Here is a 24001-nt window from a genome sequence, read left to right on the forward strand (position 1 = left end):
TAATAGTAATGAATTTTATTTTAGCTAAGATAGTAACTATATAATATACTAAAACTATAAGATTATGAATTTAACAAGTTAACAAATTTTCTTTTATAAACTATATAATATAGCCAACATTTTAGAAAGAAAATTTGTACACCAACTTTTCTTTCTATATCTCCATTACATATATAGTAGGGAAGAATCGAAGATACATAAAACCCAGTGGAGATTTGTTAAAAATTGTAAACAACGGGTATATGATTGTAAACAAACAATGGGGTCTTATATATAGGAAAAATCTCTTCACTTACATAAAAATGATTAAAAACAATTAACACAATCATAATTATTCTTCTAACTTTCCAATTCTACTCGATCGTTTAGAAGCTTTATATTCCAGTAACAGTGCAATCTGAGTCTTCATTCGTAGTTACTTCATAGTTTAGCTTTATACAACAATTCACCAAGTAAATTCTTTCAAAGTAAATCATCAATTTTCTTGGTCATATGATAAGAGGCTATAATATTGTTTGCAAGTTCTTTTTCCCCTTCACATTTTACACTTAGCTTCTCATCATGAAAATTGAACATGCACAAATTGTTTTGCAGTTGGTTTCTCTTACACACTAGCTTCATTTCTCATATTTTACATTAACAACTTTCCAATTGGTCCAGTTCTGCCCTTCACCTACCATAAATAATCATACAAATCAAGTTCTATGAGAAGAACTTCCATTGCTTAGCCAACATTCCCAGCATTATCACATGTAGCTTGAAGAGCACGTGTAAGCTGAAAAAGATACTATCATGTAAGAAAATAGGAGGAAAAGACGTAAACACTAAAAATAGCAAATTAGCAACCACATAGATGCCACAGTACTATATCAAATTAAAACAAATTTGACTTTCTATTGCTAATTTGCATTTATCCAATTGCAAACATGATTCTTATAATATGTGGATCATACATAATAATAGCTTCAAAGGAGCATTTGCAATGTTGCTAAATATCTTAGCACGACTAAAATGCAAAATCTGGGGATTTTAGTTTTGGTTGATTAGGCAAATCTTACATATGTAATTTTTCTACAGTGCAAAATCTGTGGATTTTAGTTTGGTTGATTAGGCAAATCTGTGGATCATAGATTTACTAAAAATCTTAGTGAGGAAGAGGGAAGAGGATTACCAATGGCGTAAGGAGTGCAGCAAGCTCTGGAGTCATGACTGGGGTGGCAACATTTTGGAGGATTAGAGCCACAGTTTTCTGAAATTCAATTCTACCTTTAATCTCTTTTTCCAATTGTGCTCGCAGATCTAGAATTTCCTGCTGCATCTTAGCAAAGACGTCACTGTTTAAGCAACAACCCTCTTTGGTTCTAACTACTTGGGTTGGGCAGGGTCCAAAACCCAAACCTTCAACTCTTCCTAGAGGCTCCTTTCTGAGGGAATCATCCAGAGGAATTGCTCGTGGACAGCTCCCTTCATTCTCAATATGAAGAACTTTCTCCTATTGTCAACATTAGTGTGTTAGTGCTTGATATCTAGCAAAGCGAGATATTAATAATTAATAATAAAAAATAAAACCAACTCCAACTCATAAATGGGGAAAAAAAAAAGTACATGATTCAACTGTGTTAAAATTACACAATAATCCCACATGTAAAAGCAATAAAAATAAATATAAAAGCACAAAGACCCAATACCATGTGTTGGCTGCAAAATCTTGTATAAAACTAAAAGTATTTAAATCTTCTTATAACTCAAAACAGCATTAATAAAACCAGTCAGTCTATAAACTAAAAGCAAATAGGAGAAATCAAGCCAAGTTAAACAGAGACTACTCGATGACCATGTTTCCTTTTATGTACAAGTTTCAATTTCTCCATCTAGATAAGAGAGGAATCAATTTTCGAACAAAATTATAAACAAAGAAATGATTTCCCATGCTACCCAGAAAAACTCAACAACTGATCTGTTGTCAAGCTTTTCCTCAGTACAGTCTCTTTTCCACATAGGTTGAAATGATGTGTACAATAGCACACTATGGCATCGGGTAATCCCTGAGGCCGACTCCTCCTAGTGAGATAGTTTGTTGTTGTTAGATTGTCACTTTTCATTTCGACAAGTAGAATTACTTGGTATTCATTTCAGAAACTTTGCTTATGCTATTACCAGTGCGAGAGAGTCTGAAGGCATATTCATAATAGTAAAATACAAACTATATCTCCTAGAGAAACAGATATTGCCAGTTTATAAACTTCTGCAAGAAATCTTACATGGATAGATTTAGTGGCGTCATCTGCATATGATCCATCACCATTAGCATGCGTGGCAACAAAAACTTTTTCCCTACCAACAGGCTCTTCGCTCTCAACTTCCTACACATTTTCAACATGCTCATTATAGCTAATGGAATTTAAAATGACTGAAAAATAAACCAATTAAACTACCACCATCTCAGATCGTTTCCTAGCTAACGTCTTATGTCCTCCAGGCACTATTGATGATCTTCCTCGAATTTCTGCATTTCGTTTGCACATTTTCTGCAATGTGATAAACAAAAACGAAAACTCAATGAGATTAGTGTGAAATAATTGTACTGCATAAATCATATGATTGATTTACTTACATCAGTATTTGGATCCAAACGATAATCAATAAACCAAATCCATTGAGCCCGGGTTATATTCGGAGGATGATTATGATAGTTTTGTTCTCTGCTGAGTTTTGGATCATAATACCTACGAAAAACTTTAGTTCGATTGGCCCTCCACTTGTCCCCAATCCTGCTTATGATTATCTTCTTTGCTATGTTGCTATTTATAATGAACTTTTCCTTCAAATGCACAAGAAAAAAATTGTGAAATAGTTGCATATTGTAAATCTCATTGAAAAGCTTAGAGAAAAATCTCATTGAAACTTGGTTGAACCTTTATTTTGCTATTGTAAATCTCCTCTTTGTAATGTTTAGGAACTTTTATCCAAGACTTGTAACAAATAGGAAGAGCAGTAAAATCTGCTCCCAATTTTGCAATAGCAAATGCTAAGAGGCCACCCGTCTCACCAACTGGTTGTTTACAATCATCAAGTGGTACGACCACTTTGGTTCCATCAGGAAGATCCCAAAGATCCTTCAATTTCAAATGTACAACTTTTGTAGCTCCTGAAGCATCTGTGAGTAACATTTGTTAGAACATCAAATATGGAAAGAAAAAAGATTATATGCATCCAAATTACCTCTTACATCAACTGTCCAGCGTCTATTGCTTTCACGGCGCCGAGGCTGAATTCGGGTGGCTAGGGGAGCATGTGATGGACTTTCCGGGGATGATGTGGCATCAACCGATGCTGATGAGGCAGGAGTAAGTGGTGATGCATCAAATGATGGTGGTGGAACTTGAGAAGATGATGGAGCATCAATTGGGGCTTGAATAGGTTGCATAATATTAGTTGATGGTGGTGGGGCTCGAATAGATGGTGGAGCATCAGTTGATGGTGTCGGGGCTTGAATAGATGGTGGAGCTTCAGTTGACGGTGGTAGGGTCTGGGAAGAAATTTCCATATATTGGCGGCGTTGTAGCCGAGTTCTAAAGGGTAGTTGAAATTGAGAAGGCGTTTCCAAGGATGGTGTGGCATCAGTTGATGGTGGTGAGGCCTGTGTCGATGGTGGAGCATTAGTTGAATGTGGTCGGGCCTGTGAAGGAGCTTCCTTGTATTGGCGGCTCCGAGCCCGTGCTTGGGTGGCAGGTGGGCCATTTGAAGGCGCTTCCATTGGTGTTGTGAAGTCATGCAATGTTGATGTGGTTTGAGTAAATGTTCTAACATCATTCGATGGTGGTGGGACCTGAGAAGAAGATGGAGCTCCGAATGATGATGGTGGGACTTCAGAAAAAGCATCTAAGTATTGGCGGAGCCGGAGCCATGAATGGGTGGCCGGTGGGGCTTGTAGAAGAGCCTCTGCAGATGATGTGGCATCAAGCCATGTAGATGGAGGCAAAGAGGAAGATGAGGCATCAATAGTTGGTGGTGGGTCTTGAGTAGATGGTGGAGAATCAATCAACGGTGAAGGTTCTTGCATAGAAGATTTATTTCCACCTCTTTTTCTTGGACGACCAAAGCGTGCAACTCGAGGCATGCTGCAAATCTGGGCAGAAATTAATCGTGAAGTTTTCTCACAAAAGCTTGAGAATGATACAATAACTACTAGTCCAATTGTTTAGCTATAACATATAGTAAATACAGTACCTATGAAGGAAAACTTTTCATTCTTAAGTAGTGTACACTAACACAACCAATGAATCAATGAACATCATCCCTTTCTAGTAAACCATGTCTACATACAAATCATTAGAATTCAAATATTTTGGAATGGTTTTATCAGCAAATGGTTAACTCCCTTAACTTGTTGCATTGCCATTTTGCTTTCCACTAGGGGAAAATGAATTTATCAAAATCCTAAATAGAATGCTATTCTTAATCCAGCTCCTATTTGTGATCCAAAATATGCAAAAATGCAAACCATCATTCCCAACATTTGAATGAATAAATAGACCACATGCTCTTCAAGGAACCATTACTAGGCTCATTGAATGGATAAATTTCAGTAATTGGCTTTTAGTAACAACTAACATGTTTTTCAAAGCGACGGATTGTAATGTAACTTTCAGTTGTGCCCTAATTTAATGTATAACTAGCATAGCAATTCAAGCTTTCAGAAACACATTTCTCTTCTAGAAATGCTTCTGACCCTACCGAACAGCAAATTAAATTTTTTGATAAGTAGCTTGAACTTTATTCTCACTGCATGCACTATCACAAATCACAGTGTTTCATATACGCAGCTGAAAACACAAATCAACAAAGTAAAAGAACGAAATTTCCTACAATCAGAACCTAAAGAAAGAGAAAGAACACGACAATGGTAGATCAAAACTCACGTGACGGAAAATCGACGAGCAGATAGCTGGTGAAAGCGTTGCGAGCTCTGCGAAGAAGAACTCGACACTCCACAGTGTGGAGCGAAAAAAGTGAGATTTGCGAAGCTTTCACTTACCACGCTTTTTAGGGTTCCGCTAACGTTACCTCTGTGTGTGGGGTTTAAAAAAACTAAAAAGTGTTATCGTAATTTTCCAACTTTTTAGGGGTCAGTTTGCAAATCCTTAACAAAGGAGACCTCACTAATAATCTCATTTTAGTCTCTCAAATTTAATTGATTAGCCAATTTAATCTCAGTTTTTAAAATTACTAACTTAATGAGTCCATCACTTATGAAAAGTGAAAACACAAACTTCCTAATCTATCAATGTTAATGCAATATTAATATAAATAGTTAAATATCACTAATTAATATGATATACGAAATTACTTCATACACTTTAATTAATCTATACTAATGTTAAGATAATTCAATTCTATAAATTACTTTTGAATATTATTGATCACAATTCAAAAATATCAACTTGAAGTTGCTGTTAATCTGTTATAGTACCACAACAGTACTTATAGTATTTAAAAATATAATATTTAGTTGTGAAATGAAATTAACTATTGCAATTATGTCTTTTGAAATTGTCTAAATTATATTCTATGGTTAACTTTTCTACTTTTATTTTCATTAAACTGAACGTGATTTTTTTTAAGATGTAATTATTCTAGTGATTTTTATAATTTTATTAAATTTATAATTATATATATATAAAAATTGAATTTTTATATTATTTTTAATTTTATAATTAATTTTTATTAATATAAAAAATATTAGAATTAATGAAATATTTTTTATAAATTAAAAATATTAATAATTAAAAAATTAATTAAATTTGATCATATATTTTTTTAAAAAAATAATTTTAATTTTAGTGTTTTTAATATAAATAATTTAATTATAAAATTAAAATTCGTATAAGGAGCTAACTAAAAAAATATACATAAATTTAGTTATAAATTTAGTGAAAGTATAATATTAAGAGACTAATTAATTTTTTTTTTTAATTAAACCTTAGCTGCTTTACGGGTTCATTTTCTTCTTACTCTCACGGTCTCACCCATCTCTGCCAGAGTGAGAGCAGCGAAATTCGAAGCTTCGAGCTCAAAAAAATGGAATCGCCAATTGCCTCTCTGGAGAACCGACCCGCCATCTTCGTCATTGGATCCTCCAACGTCGGCAAACGAACCATCCTTTCACGTATCTTTCTCTTTCCCTTTCTTCTTCTCTTTTGTTTTTAATTAAAAAAAAAAATCTTTGGTTTACCAATTTTATCTTTAATTGGATTATTAACTTTGGTTTGCTCTAATTTTAGTGCTTGATATTCATATAGATATTGTTTTGAAGTAACACTTTTTAGCATAATTCTTGCTTAGATACTATCGTTCGTTTTTTACTTAAAAGTGATTGGATCAAACCTAGATGCTGTAGTAGTAGTAGTTATGACTTATGAAGTTCAATTGGTGTGCAAATGCAATAAGGTTTACTGATTAATTTTGAATGGTGTAAGTATACTCTTAAGTATTACACCTAATGTGATTTATTTAAGCTAATTAGAGATATTAGTTAGTTAGATTGATGTACTCCTGTACTCCTACACACACACACACAATGTATTAATGTAAAGTTTATTATGCTGTCATTAGATTATATTGTATCAAATGTGTGTGTGATTGCCGAGTCATGGATTCTAACAGTAGAACCTTCTTGATGAGTTATGCTTAATTTAGTTGGATAGTAACTACATCAAATATTTTCTTAATCAGTTGGAAAACATATCATTGGTATGCTATGTCCACTCTGCAATTATTTCTTAATTTGGTTCTTCTGATATATTTTTACATGAAGTAATGTGGATTTGGTTGTATTTGATGTCAATTTTAGGGTTGCTCTCTGTTGATAGTGAAGATGCTTTTGATTCAGCTTCTGAAGTAAATGTACATGGGTACGTTGACTTTGAGTAGCTTTTATTTTATCGAACTTATTCGAAGCATAATTTTAAATGTTATTGGGTGTGTGTTTGACCGGGATTGAACAGATGGACTATCAACACTAAGTACTATACTGCTGATGTTTCTGTGTGGATGGCTCATCTTCGTGATGATTTTTCTGTCCGGAACCTGCCCGTGTTTCAACAGGCAGCAGCACTGGTGATGGTTTTTGACATGAATAATGTTAGTTCCTTCACTTGACTACTCTTCAATTTGTTTTTTTGGTCAACGATCATTTATTCCATGAAAAAATCTTGGTTACTTTCATTGTTTTAGTGTGTGTTGTTTTTGGTCATGACGAATCTCAAACAATGGTTTGAAGCAAGCAGACCAAGTTTCAACTAATTTCGGCCTGTTCAACATTATGTTTGAACTATATTTTAACATGGTTTTTAACCATGTGCTATAGTTTGGACAGAAGTATAAAAAGTTTATTTTTTTTGTTAGACCGAACCTTGGTTTGCAAACTATAAACAAAACACATCAATATTCATGTGAACTATTCTTCGGTTACTTTTTTTTATTCTGCCTGCCTTAAGCTTGCATTTACAGTGACATATTCATATAATGTAAACTTAATTTTCATTTTTCTTGTTATATGCAGCCATCTTCTCTAACTGCTCTCCAAGATTGGGTATCTGGCACTGATATTCAAAACTTTGAGATATTATTATGCATTGGAAACAAAGTGGACCTCCTTCCAGGTCATCCAGTTCATGCTGAATACAGAAGACGGTTACTGAAACTTGAAGACTCTGCTATTGATCCTTATTCGGAGCTCCCTGAGTATGGAATATCTGAATCTGAAGGAACTAGTTTACTGGGAGATGAAGAACCATCATGGGATATCAGAAGGTCCTGCTTAGAATGGTGCACCGAACACAATATTGAATTCATTGAGGCTTGTGCTTCTAATGCTGATTTTGACAAATGTAAAATTCTCCTCCCTGTTTTAAAGCCAACACAATCCATTGAATTCTGCTTTTTGCTCTGGCAGATGCTGATTGATGGGTCATTTAAGATTGATGATTAATAGATCATGTTCATGTAGGAATGCCATTATTCATGACCAAACTTTCCTGCCAAACAACATTGACTTATGTTGGAATTTTTTTTTCAAATTATATGATTTGCATACATTTATAACATTTCTGAGAGAAAAGAACTGCTGTTTACAGGTTTGTCTATAGATGGTGATTTACAAGGAGTTGAACGTCTCTATGGTGCTCTTTCTGCTCATATGTGGCCTGGAATGGTATTGAAATCTGGTGATAGGATAAGTCAACCATCATTTCCTACAAAAGAGGGTATTTTTCTTCTCTTACATTTCTTAAAGTGTGATGTATGGCACTTTTATTGATGTCGAATATATGCCAGGCAGTGCAATACAAGCACTAATTTTGGTTCTCTGTTTTTCTTCAGAGTTATCATCAGAAGAATCTGATTATGAACAAGAATATGAAGTTCTGTCGGCTGGTTCAGCTGATCCTTGGGATGGAATTGAACAAGCATGGGTATCCGCGACTTCTTTGGAAGCTGGGGGATTGGTTCCTCAAAACAATACAAATACAGATTGTGAATACAAGAATGAAATTAAATCTGATAAAGATGTCCCACCCACAACATCAAGTACTGGGTCTGAAGGCGAGGATAACAAGAACTTCTCACACAGCATCATGCATTCTGAAGATGAGGATAAATGTCTTGAGTTAGACGATTTGGAACAGTTGATGTCCGAGATTGGGAACATGCGTGCAGGTTTAAGGTTGATGCCTGATTTCCAAAGGAGAGACATGGCTGCGAAGCTTGCTATGAAAATGGCTTCCTTATTTGGGGGTGAGAGTGATGAAGAGGAAACTTAGTTCATATTAGATGTTGACTCTACATAATTCAGTTATAAGTTTAACAGAACCATCAATGCATGTCTTTCATGGTACTTATTTTGAGCATTACTCGGAAGATATGCTACCTCTCAAACCTCTTCCACAAGGATTGGGTCCTTCTTCATGCTACTCTTGGTAGCTCCTGCACATGGTTAAAATATTATGATGTGGCCATGTTCATGGTACTTAACATGAATATAGTGTTGTGTGGATAGCTTGAGCACATTCTGCAGTTCTGTAAGCTGAATAGTTGATTGAAAAATACTCACTAGTCAAAATGCTTTGGTGATTAGTTGTTTTTCAAAAACTAGATGAGTTTCTTTACCTCTCTTTATGACTTTCTTTTTTTAACATATGAACTGTGCTGCATAGATTACCTCATTTCTTTCAGAAACAATTGTCACATAGATGGCAGCATATTTTAGTGGTTGGAAGAAGTTATGGTGGTTAAAAAGAAAAAATTGCTCCTATCATAATTGGTCACATATTCTAGTATTTTTTTTTTTTTGTAGTGAAGTATTTTTCTTATATTAAATAAAGTGTTTGATGTATATAAAACAGAACCCCAGTTAGAGGGTAGAAGTAAAAGAATAAGTTACTATCATTTCATGTGCTTTGTGTGTGTTTCTTAATTTGCTAACAAAGCCTTACCTGTAAGCAGTGGTAGGTATGATAAAACAGCTATTATTAATTTAGGTAACAATCAAGTTTGGATACAATGGATGATGGCCAAAGCATAAGGTATCTCAAAAATTTGACCAGCACTTATTTGAGGAGTCACAAGAGGGGAAGAAAAGAGTAGGTAGTATGCAAAGCTAACAACTTGCCTGCGGAGTTGTCATCATCTGATAAGTCAGATACTAAGGAAAAGGTATGGAAAAAAGTATGAAGAAAAAAAAAAGTAGGCAAAGTAGCAATAGATTGATGACTCCCCCAACTCAACTAGGATAAAAACAAAAAAGTAAAGAAAAAATGGTGTGAAAATAAATCTAATTAAACATGGGTGTTCCATGATTCGATTAACGAAATATGATTTGGAGTTTAGAATTTAAGACTAAAATACTCTTAAAATCGAATTAGTAGAACTTTTATAACAAAAGTTAGTTACATATGACAAGAAAAAAATTAAAGGAAAAAAAAAGGGGAAAATGGATGTAATATTTTGGCAATCATGGTGCTTCCTAATAATGTATCTAGAGAATCTGAGGGAAATATGGATATTGCTTTTTCGAGTCTCAACTTTCAACTTTGCTAGTGAGTTGTTCTCACTAAAGCTTCACATGAGAGGGGGGAATAGAAGATAACCTAGGAAGATAAATGGTGGGTGGGGCCACACAAAAACATACATTATATTATTATTATTCTACTAAACAACAGTGTAGAAAGATGCCATCAAAGTATTACTTTTTCTACACAATTAGGCATCAACGGTGTTGAAACTCTTATTTATAGACCTCCCATTAAGAAAGATAGTTAATGGGAATTTGGATAGATGCAAGAAGAGGACCATCACCATATTGTAGGTACCCAAAAGGCATCACCACCTTTATTTAATAACTCTCTATTATTGTTATTATTTCTTTAACTCCATAAAATAAACACTTGCACTACCTTTATGTTCCCTCTTTTGTCTTATCTTCACTTTAACCTTTATTTTAATTTGTCTTGGTCCCTATTTTTGGGTATTTCTTTTTCCAAAAGAGATTAGTTAAATACTAAAAAAAGAAATAAAAGGATCAACACTACACCTAGTGGAAATCAAGCTTCTAGTAGAAGCTTAGGTTACTTATATTCTAACTAGTGATGGTTTAGCATTGAGCATTAACATTATGAAAATTTCTTGATACCCTTTTACTCAAAATAATACTTCTTCTCATTAGTATGACTGACCTAATTGATGCACAAATATGCACAATTATGACTACATGCTTGGTAATAATTGGTACAAACTACAAAGTGCTTGGTCATGGTAGTTCCCCTTTTTTATTGGTCAGAGAATGCTTGGTAATAATTGGTACCCAACAAAAGTGCATTTAGAAAAAGAAAAGAAAAGCTGAAACCAGTTTTTCATGCTGCATAAACTCAAAACAAAAAGTAGAACATAAACTGAGTATAGACACACAGGAAGTTTCAAAACCACAGCGCTTCTTGTTTGGACTATATAGCATTTCAAGAACTTACATATTATATAAACAATTTATCATTAAATAAAATATGAATTTTATTTAGACTACAGGAGTTGGTAATTAATACGATTTTTGATCTATTTACATGTTACATTCTTCTATGCAGAGTATATATATCATGCATGCATGCCATGCCATGCCATGCCATAACATGTTTTTTTTTAATTATTATTATTATTATTAATCCATAATCTATAATAATCCAACTTTCCAACTAGCTAGATGATCACGCATGCAGTTTTAGTTACATGTCATTGCTTTAATGTCTACTATAAGTGAGACATATCATGTCTATTGCTATAACAAAATGCTAATGCATGATTTTGATGTTAAAAAAATACAAACAAAAGAAAATAAAGAGGAAAATACAGTAACATTTTCCATATACTAGAGGCATTATTATTGGGTTGTCCTTTTCCAAAAACTACTGTACTTGGCTTGAAAACTTAATTTAAGAGTTCCATAATTAACTTTTTATTTCTTATAACTAGAATTATATATTCTCCCCCTCAATTCACTGCTACACTAATTTTATATATTAAAAAAACAAAGATCCAAATCTTTTATTACAGCATGGTAGTTTCTACAAAGAAATGAAAATAATTGCAAATTTTACTCATCCTCCTTGATCATCTTGTGCTATTCTAAAACAATGGAGACCATGTCCCTTGAGACAAAAAAGAAAAAGAGAAAAATTGTAGCACAGTAAAATAATAACTAAGATTATTGAATAATAAAGTTATATATACAATTAGATTATAGAGTACATACACTTCCTTTGTAAAAGAAAAAAAAAAGATTAAACAAAACAAATTAAAGAGGGTAATAACTACTTCAAGTAGGGAAGGGTGTTAACAAGAGAAAAATCGCCCAAATAATCAATCTCTTCGGATCAACTTAAAGGACTAAAACAAAAACTAGTAATAAAAAAATAACAAAAATTAAGAAGCCTCTAAAAATATACATAGAAATACATCTTTGGTTTTTAATTATGATCCGCAACCGTGCCTGTGGCAGCAATAATACTCTTATCTGGTATAATTGCAACTAATTACACCTTTGTGGTAATTTTCCGAATTTTTTTTGAAAGTATAACTTTTAAGGCAAGAAATCATTGCTAGCATGCCGGATATTACTCTCGGCGTTACCATTGCTGTTGCCGACGACAGATTTTAATTCCGTTTCGCCGGCAATTGCTACTACGGTAGCGCCGTTTGGAACAGCCGGAAACTGGCCGCATTTTTGGCATCTCCCAACGGCCAGGACGGCGCGGCAGGACGGGCAGGAGGAGTGTGATCCCAGCCACGTGTCAATACATGCCACGTGGAAGCCATGGCCGCACTGCGGAAGCACCCTGACCTCGTCGCCGGCGGCGAATTCCGCCAGACAAATAGAGCATTCCGATGAGGCTGTCCACTTCCTCCGGACGCCGGCGTCAGCACCGTTACTGGCGTCAGCACCGTTACTGGCGTCGTCGCCCTCGACGTAGGTGAATTTCGGTAACGAGTTGAGTACCTTCTTCTTGAGTCCACGGTTGGCGAGTGCCTGATGTGGAGATGCTCCGGTGCCTGCCACGGGGACGCGGCGGAGCCAGGCGCATCGTGCGACGGCGATGAGGCCGACGACGCAGATGAGAGCGCAGAGCAGCGCAGCGAGGATGACGACGAAGTCGGACTCGACTGACGCTGCCTCGGCCGGTGGCACGGCAGCAGCTATGGCGGTGGTGGTGGTGGCGTTGTTGGCGGTGGCGGACTGGAGGATTCTTAGCATGCGAGTCATGTTTAGTGAATTGAAGTTAAGAAACTGGAAAAGTGTTTGTTTTCTTTTTGGTTTTTTTAAGAGAGAAAGAGAGTGAGAAGAGAAGTGTTTGCGGTTTGTGTTATGGTTATGGAAAGGTGAATGGTTGTGGTAGCTACTTATATAGTTGAGGGAGAGGATTTATCTTTAGCCGTAATCTTTTCAGTTTTAAATAATTTTTCAGCTAATCTTAAGTTTAGTAATGGTTAAGCAATGTTTCATTTTTTTAAAATACATAAAAACGCAATCAATGTGTAGGTTTATAGTTTATTCTGTCTAAATTACTAGTCTGTTTAATCGAAGATGGAAGTTTAAATTTCACAGCAAATTATAAATTAGCTTTTAGCTTATCAAATTAAAGATATTATGAAAAAGAATTTTTTATACTCTTTGAGTATAGAGACGATTTTATTTGAATTAATAAATTATTATAGAATTAATTACCTATATTATATGAAATTATTATATTTTCATGTTGGATATATTTTAAACATAATATATATGTCATTTGTGTTCAACTATACTTTAGTAAAAAGATGTGTTTAATTTTATTTTTGCTTTATATTCTTGAATTGGATTAAAAAATAGTATCTATTAATAATTATTAATATAAAAAATTATCTAAAATATTTAATATGAACAAAAAATTAAAAAAATAACTTGTTATTTAATATTAATAAAATATTAAAATATTATAATTTATCTATATATTATTGTAATTCATACCATTCTTTATATTCTATAAATATATTGTATTCCAGATTCCAAAAATTATTTTTTTTATAGAAGTTACGGTAGTGTATTGGCTAAATATTGAGAATGTAGGTATATTGCAAAATGATGGAATTCAGTTTCAACACAGTGAGGGACGTGTTCACAAGTGCCTCCGAGGCATGTCAAGCAATGGAAATAGGCACGTGGTGGACGTGGTGAGGTGAGTTGGAGGGACGTGTAGTACAGCCCTGCCAACACGCAGCCTCTGAATCTTGGCAAGCCAGCACAACCTTTGCTTCTTTCCGAGAAATCTGGAGCAACACAGGAGCGCAGGTAGTCTGCATGCAGAGGACAGTCCCTCATTCTGGTAATCAGCAACAATGTTCAAAGTCCTACTATAAATTAAACTTCTAGAACCATTTCTCATGCATGAATGCTTCATATGTTCACGGTGAGAGGAGAAGTTGAGAGAGTGAAGATGAATGTAAGAGTTAATTTTTTTTTTTTTTTGTGTTGTTGTTGAATGCCTCACAATTTGATTGTGAGAGAAGAAGTTGAGAGGCTGAAGAAGAGTGTTAGAGTTAGGGTTGTTTAAAAAAAATTATATAAAAAAATTATTAATTTGTAGTGTTTAAAAATAGTATGTAATTATACGACACTTGAAGAACATATCATTAATTATTTGGATCATCCAGTTTATATAAGTTCATAAATTTTATTATTTTATGTATTTAAATTATTTTTTTATTTTTATTATTGTTAGTAATATATGAAAATATAATATTATTATTTTAGAATAATTTTTTTTAATAATATTTACGAATAATATTTTTAGTTGTCTAATATAATTATATATGTTTTGTTTTATATAAATGTAAATATTATTTACATTTTTTTTCGAATATAAATGTTATATATGTTCATTTATTTTTTAATATAAATATTATTACTATATTGGTTTTTAATATATTTTTAAAAATAAATATTATTATTTGTACTAATTATTATGTATAATATTTAAATAAGTAAATGTTTTGGGATAAATACTTTTTTCGTTCCCAAGGTCTGGGGTCGAAATCAAAATCGTCCCCGACCTTTTTTTCTTATTAAAATCATCCTCAACGTTACAAAACGTTATAAAATTGTCCTTTTTTACTTCAATTTTATTTTTTTTACCAAATTACCCTTTATTATTAAAAAATTATAAAATAAAATAAATATAAAATAAATAAATAAAAAGAAAAAAAGGAGTGGGGACTGGGGAGAGAAAGAAAGGGGGGAGGCCGCGAGAAAAAGGGGAGGAGGGGGGAGAGAAGGGGGACTGCCGTCCTGCACTGCCGCCCTGCCGTCCTGCCGCATCGCACCGCACCCCTGTCGTCCTGCCGCACCGCACCGCACCACTACACCACCGCACGACCACCACCACCATCATCATCATCATCATCATCTTCTTCTTCTTCTTCTGTGAACTGGATTTTTGATGAAATTTGTTGTTGTTGCTGAAATTTGAATTTCTGAATTTTTGATGAAATTTGTTGTTGTTGATGAAATCTGTTGATGATGATGATGATGATGATGACGACCATGAAGAGAGGGGCATGAGGAAGGGGGTGGGGGGTTACGGTGAGGGGTTTGATGGTGGTGGTGGTGGTGGTGGTGTTGATGGTGGTTGTGGTGGTATGGTGTTGTTGCTGTTGTTTGGTGGTCTTGGTGTTGGTGTTGGTTGGTGTTGGTGGTGGTGTTTGTGTTGGTGGTGGTGGTGGTGGTGGTGGTGGGGTGAGGAAGGTGAAGAGGAGAATGATGATGATGAGGGTATTTTGGTCCAAAAATTCGGGAAAGGATGGTTTTAAAGCGTTTTTAAACGTTGAAGATGATTTTAATAAGAAAAAAAGGTCGGGGACGATTTTGATTTCAACCCCACACCTTGGGAACGAAAAAAGTACTTATCCCAAATGTTTTTTAAGAGTCTCTCTCAGTGTACTTCATCTTTCTTATTTATTCCGTTGTACAATGGTTGTGTTTTTATTTGGACTATTGAACCAGACATTTTGAGTCATGACCGAGAGCCACCATGGCAAAGTTTGATGAGAATCCTTCCAACCACCGAAAACTTTGGTTATAGACTTCTACTTTGCCAACCAAGTCTTTCGGTAACTGATGGTGTAGTTAAACCTTTACTGGACTTCCGCAATTATAGATTTGACCTTGATGGACGGGTCACTCTCAACCAACGGCCTTATAGCCTCAGCAACTGTGTCCGAGTCTAACTTGGAATGATCTTGTGAAATCGTTCTCATGGTGCATGTGTGCCTGCCGTTGTATCTCCGTATCTCCCAACAACCTTTTTTCCGTATTAAACTGGCTCGGATAAGCCAGTTGCACCCACGCCTATACGTCTTGCATTTTGCATAGAACGTCAATGGTTCGGACTCATAAACATTGTAGTCGACTCCTCTAGAGATAGTGTAACTTCTGATTGCTGCGACGACAGACTTTCTAGAACTGTACTCCATTCCTATCCTGAACTCTCCGTCCTCAGGATCAGCAACACCTATAAAAAGCAGAAATCATCATTCATTGATCCATCCGAAATATAAATTTACAAAAACATATTATTCACTCATCACGTACCTATGTTTGCATATTCCGGAAATTCCGGTGCATTTATCGCGTCAAGATCCAAATTACGCATAAAAAGTGGGACGTTCATCGGTTGATTGACTGCGGGTGAACCACCACATTCTCTACTTCTGCTTCGACTCCCACATCACTATCCTCGTCTTCATTGCCAGCTTCATAAGTGGCTTCGAAGTCCTCTTCGCTGTCACTATTCATTCCTTCGTACACTGCAGCTCTATCATCCTCTATATCTAAATCATTTTGAATCCATCTGCCTCTACGTCTTCAAACTCAACATACAACTCAATCTGTGGCTGTCGCATTTGAGTTTATCGGTGAATCTGGAACATATTGTGCATAATCTCCTCGTCAATGATCGGCATGATATCATACTGTATTAGACCACCAAAACTATAACCGAATTCTGGTACAATATACTGCTCACTCTCCTCAATATACTGTTCTCCATGTTTTGACAGAGACCGTTTTAAAGCTCGATAAACGTCATGGTGCATGGAACCACAAACGAAAATGGATTCTGACACACAAACCTCACTCCCTCATGAGTATTTCGTATAATCTCACCATTGCAATACACTATCACGTTTGCGGTTTTCTCCATTACACTAGCAACACACTCAAAGAACACTCTTCCTCGCAATGAAAATGGTATCGGACTTTGCCTTATATAGATGAAGTACTCAGCACGTTCACCCCCGTGTTGCGATTACCAACCAACCAGCTTTCGATATGTGTAACACGCCCCCTGGTGTTGATTCAGCACGCCACCCCATATGTTGTAGTCTCGTGCAATCAGACTTTGCCACGTGACATTCACGCCCACTCATGTGCTGACTCAGCACACCCCCATGTGTTGCAGGTTCGTGCAACCAAATTTTGCCAAATGGCATTCACGCCCAACCATGTGCTGACTCAACACGTCCCCATGTGTTGTAGTTTACAAACAACACGTAACCCCACATGTTAAAAGTATCTTCTGACACCACCAATCTACAAATACCACATTGCACCCATTTTAAACTCAAACACTAATTTTAATCTCATAACCAAATTATTTTGCCCCCAAATTCTAACAAAAATTTTTAAAAATTTAGTGTGTTTCACTTGTCAGTTATCATGTCAACGTGTGTGGCCAGTAGAGTTAAGTTTGCAAGGTAAAATTTAAGAATTAACAAAAAAAAATAAACAATAATTTAAAGAAAGAATAGAGTGACAAATAAATTTTTAAAAATTTATACTTTAAAATATTAAATTTAAAAAAATACTAATAAAGTCATTTACGATAAAAAAATGTAATGGATATATTATCTTCAGATTAATTCTTATGATTAGGGTACAAATTTTAATTTAAACACATTTGTCTACGTCTATTATTATAAAAGATTTTATTAGTATATATTTTTTTAAAAATTAATCTGTTCAAAATATAAATTTTAAAGAATTTATATATCACTTTACTCATATAAAAATTTTAGTTTGTGAAAAAATTAGGGTTCACTTTCAATAGGGGTATTATTTGCTTAATGAAGATATACGGGTCAATGTGAGAAGAGAAGACATTGACCAAAGGAGAGTATTGAGAGGGATAGAGATATTGAAGGGAGGAAAAGTAGCTTGAAATAGTTCTCTATTAATAACATAACACACTCTCATTTTCACTGTGTCTGGTAGGTTAAAAGAGTGTGGGGAACACTGCCTATTAATAAGGGAAAATGTAGGTAGAGGAAAGGGACATTGATTAATACCCCATTCTTACTAGTTAAGCTATTCTATTCCATTCATGTTTTATCATATTAATACCCTATTTTTATTAGTTAATTTTATGTGAAGTTGATAATTGAGAGCTGTTAGATAATAAATTAATTAAATTTATTAAATTATTTAAAAAAATTTAACTATTAATTTTACATAAAATTAAGTGTATGCACATATTAACATAATATATTAATATGTATGTATGTTAATTATTTTGACATCAATGTATTGTTGATTGATTATTTTCTTTCTTATAACTAATATTCTAAAATTATATACATAAACAATTTGTTACTAAATAAATAAAGAATATTTAGTAGTTGTTTGTGTACAAAAAGGAAATAATTTATATATATCCAATAATAGTTGTTTCATTTATAAATTGTAAATATAAATAATACCTAATTAAGATGAAATATGAAAAAATAGCCAAATACAGTTAAATAATAATGATACATTAATTTAACATAATACTAATAGATGCACCTTTTAAGTACTACAAATAGATCATAACTAAAATATAAATTGATACACACACCCCTCATATAATTTAGTATTTTCTGTGTGTCCTTAATTTAAGCTCTGGTTTTTTTATTTATTTATATATATATATATATATATATATATATATATATATATAGTTAACTACTTGAAAGAGAAAAATTATTAGTAGTCTGAGAACATTTTAGTGGATAGTCAAGAATACTAGAAAGCATATAGGAGTTGTTGGAAGAGTAGTAGAATATTGACTAGTGTTTTTTCTTTATCATTATTAGTGTTGTTAGGATTAGAAGGGAAAAAAAAAAAAGAAAGAAAAAAAAAAGTAGGTTTATATATATAGTTAAGAATATGGAGAGAAGAAACGTATCATGCAGGCATAAATTCCTACGGTTTTTTTTTTTTTTTTTAATCTTTCTCTTTTAATCCGTTCAATACAATAAATAATTGCATTGTGTATATTATAATATATATCACTAAATTAAATAAACTATATACAAGTATACCGTTCAAAGCCAAAAAATAATGCGTTTTTCAAAACCCACACACTTCACTAAATCGAATGTGAATCTAAACTTTTCGGCTAGTAAATAATTTTAAATTTCTTCAGAGAAAAGAGACAAAGACAAGAACTATATTTATTATTTAACATCAGTTTAATATAGTACGTACCTGCCACTAATGTTAAAGTTTAGTGTTTAATTTGTTTTAGTATCTTACCAATCTTAATTATGTTATAATAAAGTTTTTCAGGCGTTCTAAATCTACACTTATCCAATTATCTTTGTTGATAATATAAAAGAGTAGCAAGTGGTGGCCTTATTTTTCCGGTTTCTTGAATAAAAACAAAAAGTAACTGAATTATTTTTTTCAATTTTCACTTGAGTGATAAATGTTACTTGAAATCTACTATAGGATATAATATATACGTGTGTTACGTATATACTAAAAATAACCAATATATATATATATATATATATATATATATATATATATATATATATATATATATATATATATATATATATATATATATATATATATATATATATATATATACACGTATTTGATATTTCATAAAAAAAGTATTATACTATTATTGTAAATAAATTAAGTTTGATCGTTATTTATCCATTACAAATTTAATTATTTTACATATTATAATAGTTTTGATTATTTTTAATGATTAATTACTTAATTAAACTATTTATAAATTAACATGTATATAAATATTAACATATATATTACTTAAGTTTGTGGTTGCTTTTAAGTATATATGAAAATTTTTTATATGCATATATATGTTTGTTGGTTTTTAATTTTTTGTGTCAATATGTTTGTTGGTTTAATTAAGGTAAACATAGGGTTCGGTGCGCGTTTGATAATTAATTATTTTTTATAATATATGAATTGATATGTAATTTCTTTTTAGTATTTTACCCTTTTATTTTGAACAAACATACAGCTAAACATGTGTTAATACTTTAATATGACATCTAACGATATTTAATTAATAGTAAAAAATAAATTAAATATTAAAAGATAACCACTCATATCAAAATTTAAGGATGATGGAATCCATACAAATTAAAGTACAAGCAAGACGTGCTTTAATTTAAGTATTCCCAAAAAAAAAAAAAATTACTTGGATTATATTTAATTGATTCATGTATAAATGGACAACAGTACGTCCCATGTTGTACGTGCAAATTAAATTAAAAAGAAAAAGTTATCTTTCTCATATATTTATAAGGTTTGGTTAATTAGGGTTATAGTCTTGTCCATTTTCAGAGATCTCACTATTCTAATTTTTTTATTGGAACAGACATACATATGATGCTGAAAATGAACCAATGGAACAAAATAGTAATTTGGTTTTCTTTTTTAGAGAGAATCATATGGATATTTTATTTTATTTTATTTTATTTATTTTTTGTTTAATTACTCTATTGGTCCTATAGTTTTGTGAAATTTTTAATTAGGTCTCTATACTTTTTTTCTTTTTAATTGAGTCCCTACACTAAATTTTTTTTTCAATTAAGTTTTTCTTATTAATAGTAATTGGCTTAATTTTATAGGGACCCAAATAAAAAAAAATTGGTATAGAGACCTAAATAAAAGGAAAAAAAGTGTAGGGACCCAATTAAAAAAAAATTAGTGCAAGGTCTCAATTAAAAAAAAAATATAGAAACCTAATTAAAAATTTTGCAAAACTATAGAGACCAACAGAGTAATTAAATCTTTATTTTTTTTAATTCAGGTTGGTAGATAGTGTTGCTATATATACTTTATGAAAAAGCTTAATTATGTAATGTGTAATAATCCTCATCACTTTAAACAACAGTTTCTTCTTTGAGCCACTAGATGTCAACATCTTAAGAGTCTTGCACTTGCTCAATTTTTTGTGCTAAATTCGATCTTCTAATCCAAATTAAAGTATGCTCTTTTTATTTTTTAATTTTATTAATTTTTTTTTCTCTTCTTGTTGTGCAAGAAAAGCAAAGCAAAACATTGATGTTTGATGATGGTGGGAATTAATTGATGAAAAGGCTAATCTTTGCGCAATAGTAGTTAGGATTCTGTTTGCATAAAACAATCTCTTTATTTATTCTTGAAAATGAAATTTCATGCATCGGAAAAGATTGATCACTTTAATTTAATTAATTAATTTGTTAGGTTAAATAATAATTAAAGAAGATATACAGTAACTCTCTTATAATTAAAAGTAACTGTTTAATTTGTTTCTATGATGCATAGACACTGATACGGACACGAATACGGGACACGACACGACTCGGGACACGCCGACATGCGAATTTTAAAATCTTACATGACACGGGGATACGCATACATATAAAATATAAAGCATTTAGATAAATTGTAATGATATTTTGATATTTTATTGATATTAAAATATAAATTAAATTTTTTAATTATTTTTAATGTCTTATTTTAATTATATCAAGTATTTAAAATATTTTTTGTTTTAATAAATAATAATATATACTATATCTAAATTTATTTTAAAAATATATGTTAAGAATAAGACAGGACGCAATGACATATGATGGTATTTAGGTGTGTCCAGGTGTGTCTGATCTGGAGAAGAATTTTTTATTTTTTATTAAGACACGGTTGGACACAGTAGACACGCGTGTCGGACGAGTGTCGATAAGTGTCGTGTCCGAAATGTGTCCGACACGCGAACACGACAACTCAACGAAGTGTCCGTGCTTCATAAATTTGTTTTAATTGCGGACATAAATTAGAGAAAATGAAAAGAAAAAATTTAGAGCAACTTATTAGCTATATTTGTGTATGTGATTATTATGAAAATATTTAATAATGAATATATATTATCTAATTTTTTCCCTCCTTGAACAATTACTTGTGAAAAAAATTCTCCAAATTAACTTAAACAACTATTTTCAACTAGAAATAATAAATTATGCTTTAAGAAGGAAAACTATATAGTTTACATAAATTAAATAAATATATTGAGATGTATGTGAATGAATAAAAGCTTCATATAAATTAAAAAAAATAATAATAATACGTCAAGTCATATCTAGAATTAGATAAGTGTGTAATAATTAGTTGGATACAGGAGGATAAAGTTTGAAACATGCATAGATGCACTAAGTATGAAAACCATGGATTATATATATAGAAGAGTAGTGGCTCTAGCTACCATGGTATTGTATGTGAAAGCATTAGGTTTTTCCCACTTTTGATGTGTGAGGCACACATATACACACTTATGAGCTTTATTCAACATGTTGTTTGAAATTAAAACTTTTATATGCTTTCCCACTTTGATATGGAAGAACCACTACTTAGCCTCATATTCAACATGTGCTATTGTCTACCATTGTAGGGTCCTTCATTTCTTTTCACTTATTATCAAACAAATAAACAATAAGATAAAGTATAAGAAAGTTTTTAAGTAATAGAAATTGAATTCAACTTTTAAATTTATCAATTTAATATAATTAATTAAATTTATAGAATAAAATCACAAAATAAAAAAGATATAATAATAATTATTGAAATATTTATATCTTTTGTTAAATTCTTTCTATATATACGAATTTTTCTTATTATTCATTTGAATATATGAATATAAATATATATTCAAGTGAATAAATCATTTCCATTGTTGTTAAATATTAAAATAAAACAAAAACTCGAAAAAATGAGAAGGATCCCTTCATTGTTGCTTCGTGGAACTCTTATCTAATTTGAAATTAAAAAGTATATCAGCACCGGTATTTTAGTAATTTTTAATTGTTAATCTTAATTATTATTATATACATTTTTTATAATTAAGATTAACGATTAAAAATTACTAAAATACCGATGTACTAGTATACTTAAAAGTTTTTCGTATAAATATATTTCTTATATTTTTTATCTTTAAAATTTGTCACAAATTTTGAAAATACTTTTAAATTTTATTTTTTTTAATTTTATTCCTAAAATTTTTTATTTACATCAAATATAGCTCTGACACCTAAATTTTAAAAAAATTTAGGACTAATTCAGTAATGATGCGTGATAACTATATCTGATTTATTTGTATTGAAGGTTGTTATTGTGAAATTGTAAATGAATTGATTCTAAATTTTTCAAAAAATTAGCTGTCAGAGATATATTTATATTTGATGTAAATTGAAAACTTTAGGACAAAATTAAAACAAAATAAAACTTAAGATTATTTTTAAAATTTTTAACAAATTTTAAGGACAAAAAATATATATTTTACCCTAAACAATATTATTATTGTTAATTTCTATTATTATGTTCCCATCTCAAAATTAATGAGTGATAGAGATTAAAGCCAAACCTTCCAAATCAATACTTAAATATGTCTAGTGAACGTGGTTACATATATATGGTTGCCATTATTATAGGGTTTTGATTAATTAGTTATGTTATTATTAATTATGTCTAAATAATATGATTTTTTGTTTTTAATTAGTAAAAATAATATAATTAAATTCGTAGCATGATTGAGAGAGAATTTTCTTGTACTAAAATTTTTCATTCTTTTTCATGCCTAGAAATATCAAAGTGTTTTAAGATAAATTAAAGATGAGACAAAAATATTATTGGATTTCTGTTCCTGATGCATTTGTTCTTTAATTTAGTTTTTAGAGTAGCGTTTTTAAGTTGTCCTGATGTGACACAAATATAGTTAGTTAATTAGAATGGGGACAATTTTTACTAATTTTTAAAAGGTAAAAAAAAAAAATTAATCATCATCATACAAAAACTTTTTGGCTTCTCTATGTAATTATGTATATCACGGGTAAACAAACAAGTTTATCTATTATTACCTTCCTTTTTATTTAATTTATACATTAAAACTTAAAAACAACTTCCAAACACTCTATTTAAAAGAAAATGAAGAAATATTATTTTAAGATAGAACATTATATATTTTTGTTTCTATTCATCTCTCTCTCTCTCTCTCTCTCTATATATATATATATATATATATATTTTAAAGTAAATTACATATTTCTATCCTAAAATAATTTTCAAATGTCACATAAATAATCATAT

At 31.7% G+C, this 24001-nt stretch overlaps 3 protein-coding genes across 3 annotated transcripts; 1 reads left to right on the forward strand and 2 right to left on the reverse strand.

Moving 5' to 3' along the window:
- Window positions 1–379: 379 nt before the first annotated feature.
- Window positions 380–5053, reverse strand: LOC112782525 (uncharacterized). The gene is made up of 8 exons (XM_029296188.2): window positions 4923–5053; window positions 3223–4121; window positions 2916–3157; window positions 2615–2821; window positions 2436–2528; window positions 2262–2363; window positions 1172–1492; window positions 380–775 (listed from the first exon to the last, which is right to left on the reverse strand). The coding sequence occupies exons 2-8, from the start codon at window positions 4118–4120 to the stop codon at window positions 725–727; spliced, it is 1914 nt and encodes a 637-aa protein (XP_029152021.1). The 5' UTR covers window position 4121; window positions 4923–5053; the 3' UTR covers window positions 380–724.
- A 900-nt stretch (window positions 5054–5953) lies between these two features.
- On the forward strand, window positions 5954–9150 carry LOC112783944 (uncharacterized). The gene is made up of 6 exons (XM_025827034.2): window positions 5954–6169; window positions 6854–6914; window positions 7008–7143; window positions 7565–7892; window positions 8139–8267; window positions 8383–9150. Exons 1-6 carry the CDS (start codon window positions 6082–6084, stop codon window positions 8820–8822), a joined length of 1182 nt encoding a protein of 393 aa, XP_025682819.1. The 5' UTR covers window positions 5954–6081; the 3' UTR covers window positions 8823–9150.
- A 2590-nt stretch (window positions 9151–11740) lies between these two features.
- Window positions 11741–12928, reverse strand: LOC112784866 (RING-H2 finger protein ATL80-like). Its single transcript, XM_025828201.3, has one exon. The coding sequence runs from the start codon at window positions 12806–12808 to the stop codon at window positions 12128–12130; it is 681 nt and encodes a 226-aa protein (XP_025683986.1). The 5' UTR covers window positions 12809–12928; the 3' UTR covers window positions 11741–12127.
- Between the last annotated feature and the right edge of the window lie 11073 nt (window positions 12929–24001).

Source organism: Arachis hypogaea, chromosome 20 (assembly GCF_003086295.3).
Source record: "Arachis hypogaea cultivar Tifrunner chromosome 20, arahy.Tifrunner.gnm2.J5K5, whole genome shotgun sequence".
Classification (NCBI taxonomy): Eukaryota; Viridiplantae; Streptophyta; class Magnoliopsida; order Fabales; family Fabaceae; genus Arachis; species Arachis hypogaea.

Bases quoted from the DNA above. Each gene is read 5' to 3' on its own strand.
- LOC112784866 (XM_025828201.3), bottom strand. From the start codon at position 12,808: ATGACTCGCATGCTAAGAATCCTCCAGTCCGCCACCGCCAACAACGCC.
- LOC112783944 (XM_025827034.2), top strand. From the start codon at position 6,082: ATGGAATCGCCAATTGCCTCTCTGGAGAACCGACCCGCCATCTTCGTC. The intron at 6,170-6,853 runs GTATCTTTCTCT...TGTCAATTTTAG, and splicing joins CAAACGAACCATCCTTTCAC to GGTTGCTCTCTGTTGATAGT. The intron at 8,268-8,382 runs GTATTTTTCTTC...GTTTTTCTTCAG, and splicing joins ATCATTTCCTACAAAAGAGG to AGTTATCATCAGAAGAATCT.
- LOC112782525 (XM_029296188.2), bottom strand. From the start codon at position 4,120: ATGCCTCGAGTTGCACGCTTTGGTCGTCCAAGAAAAAGAGGTGGAAAT. The intron at 1,493-2,261 runs GTAAGATTTCTT...TGTTGACAATAG, and splicing joins ACGCCACTAAATCTATCCAT to GAGAAAGTTCTTCATATTGA. The intron at 776-1,171 runs GTAATCCTCTTC...TATCTTTTTCAG, and splicing joins CTGCACTCCTTACGCCATTG to CTTACACGTGCTCTTCAAGC.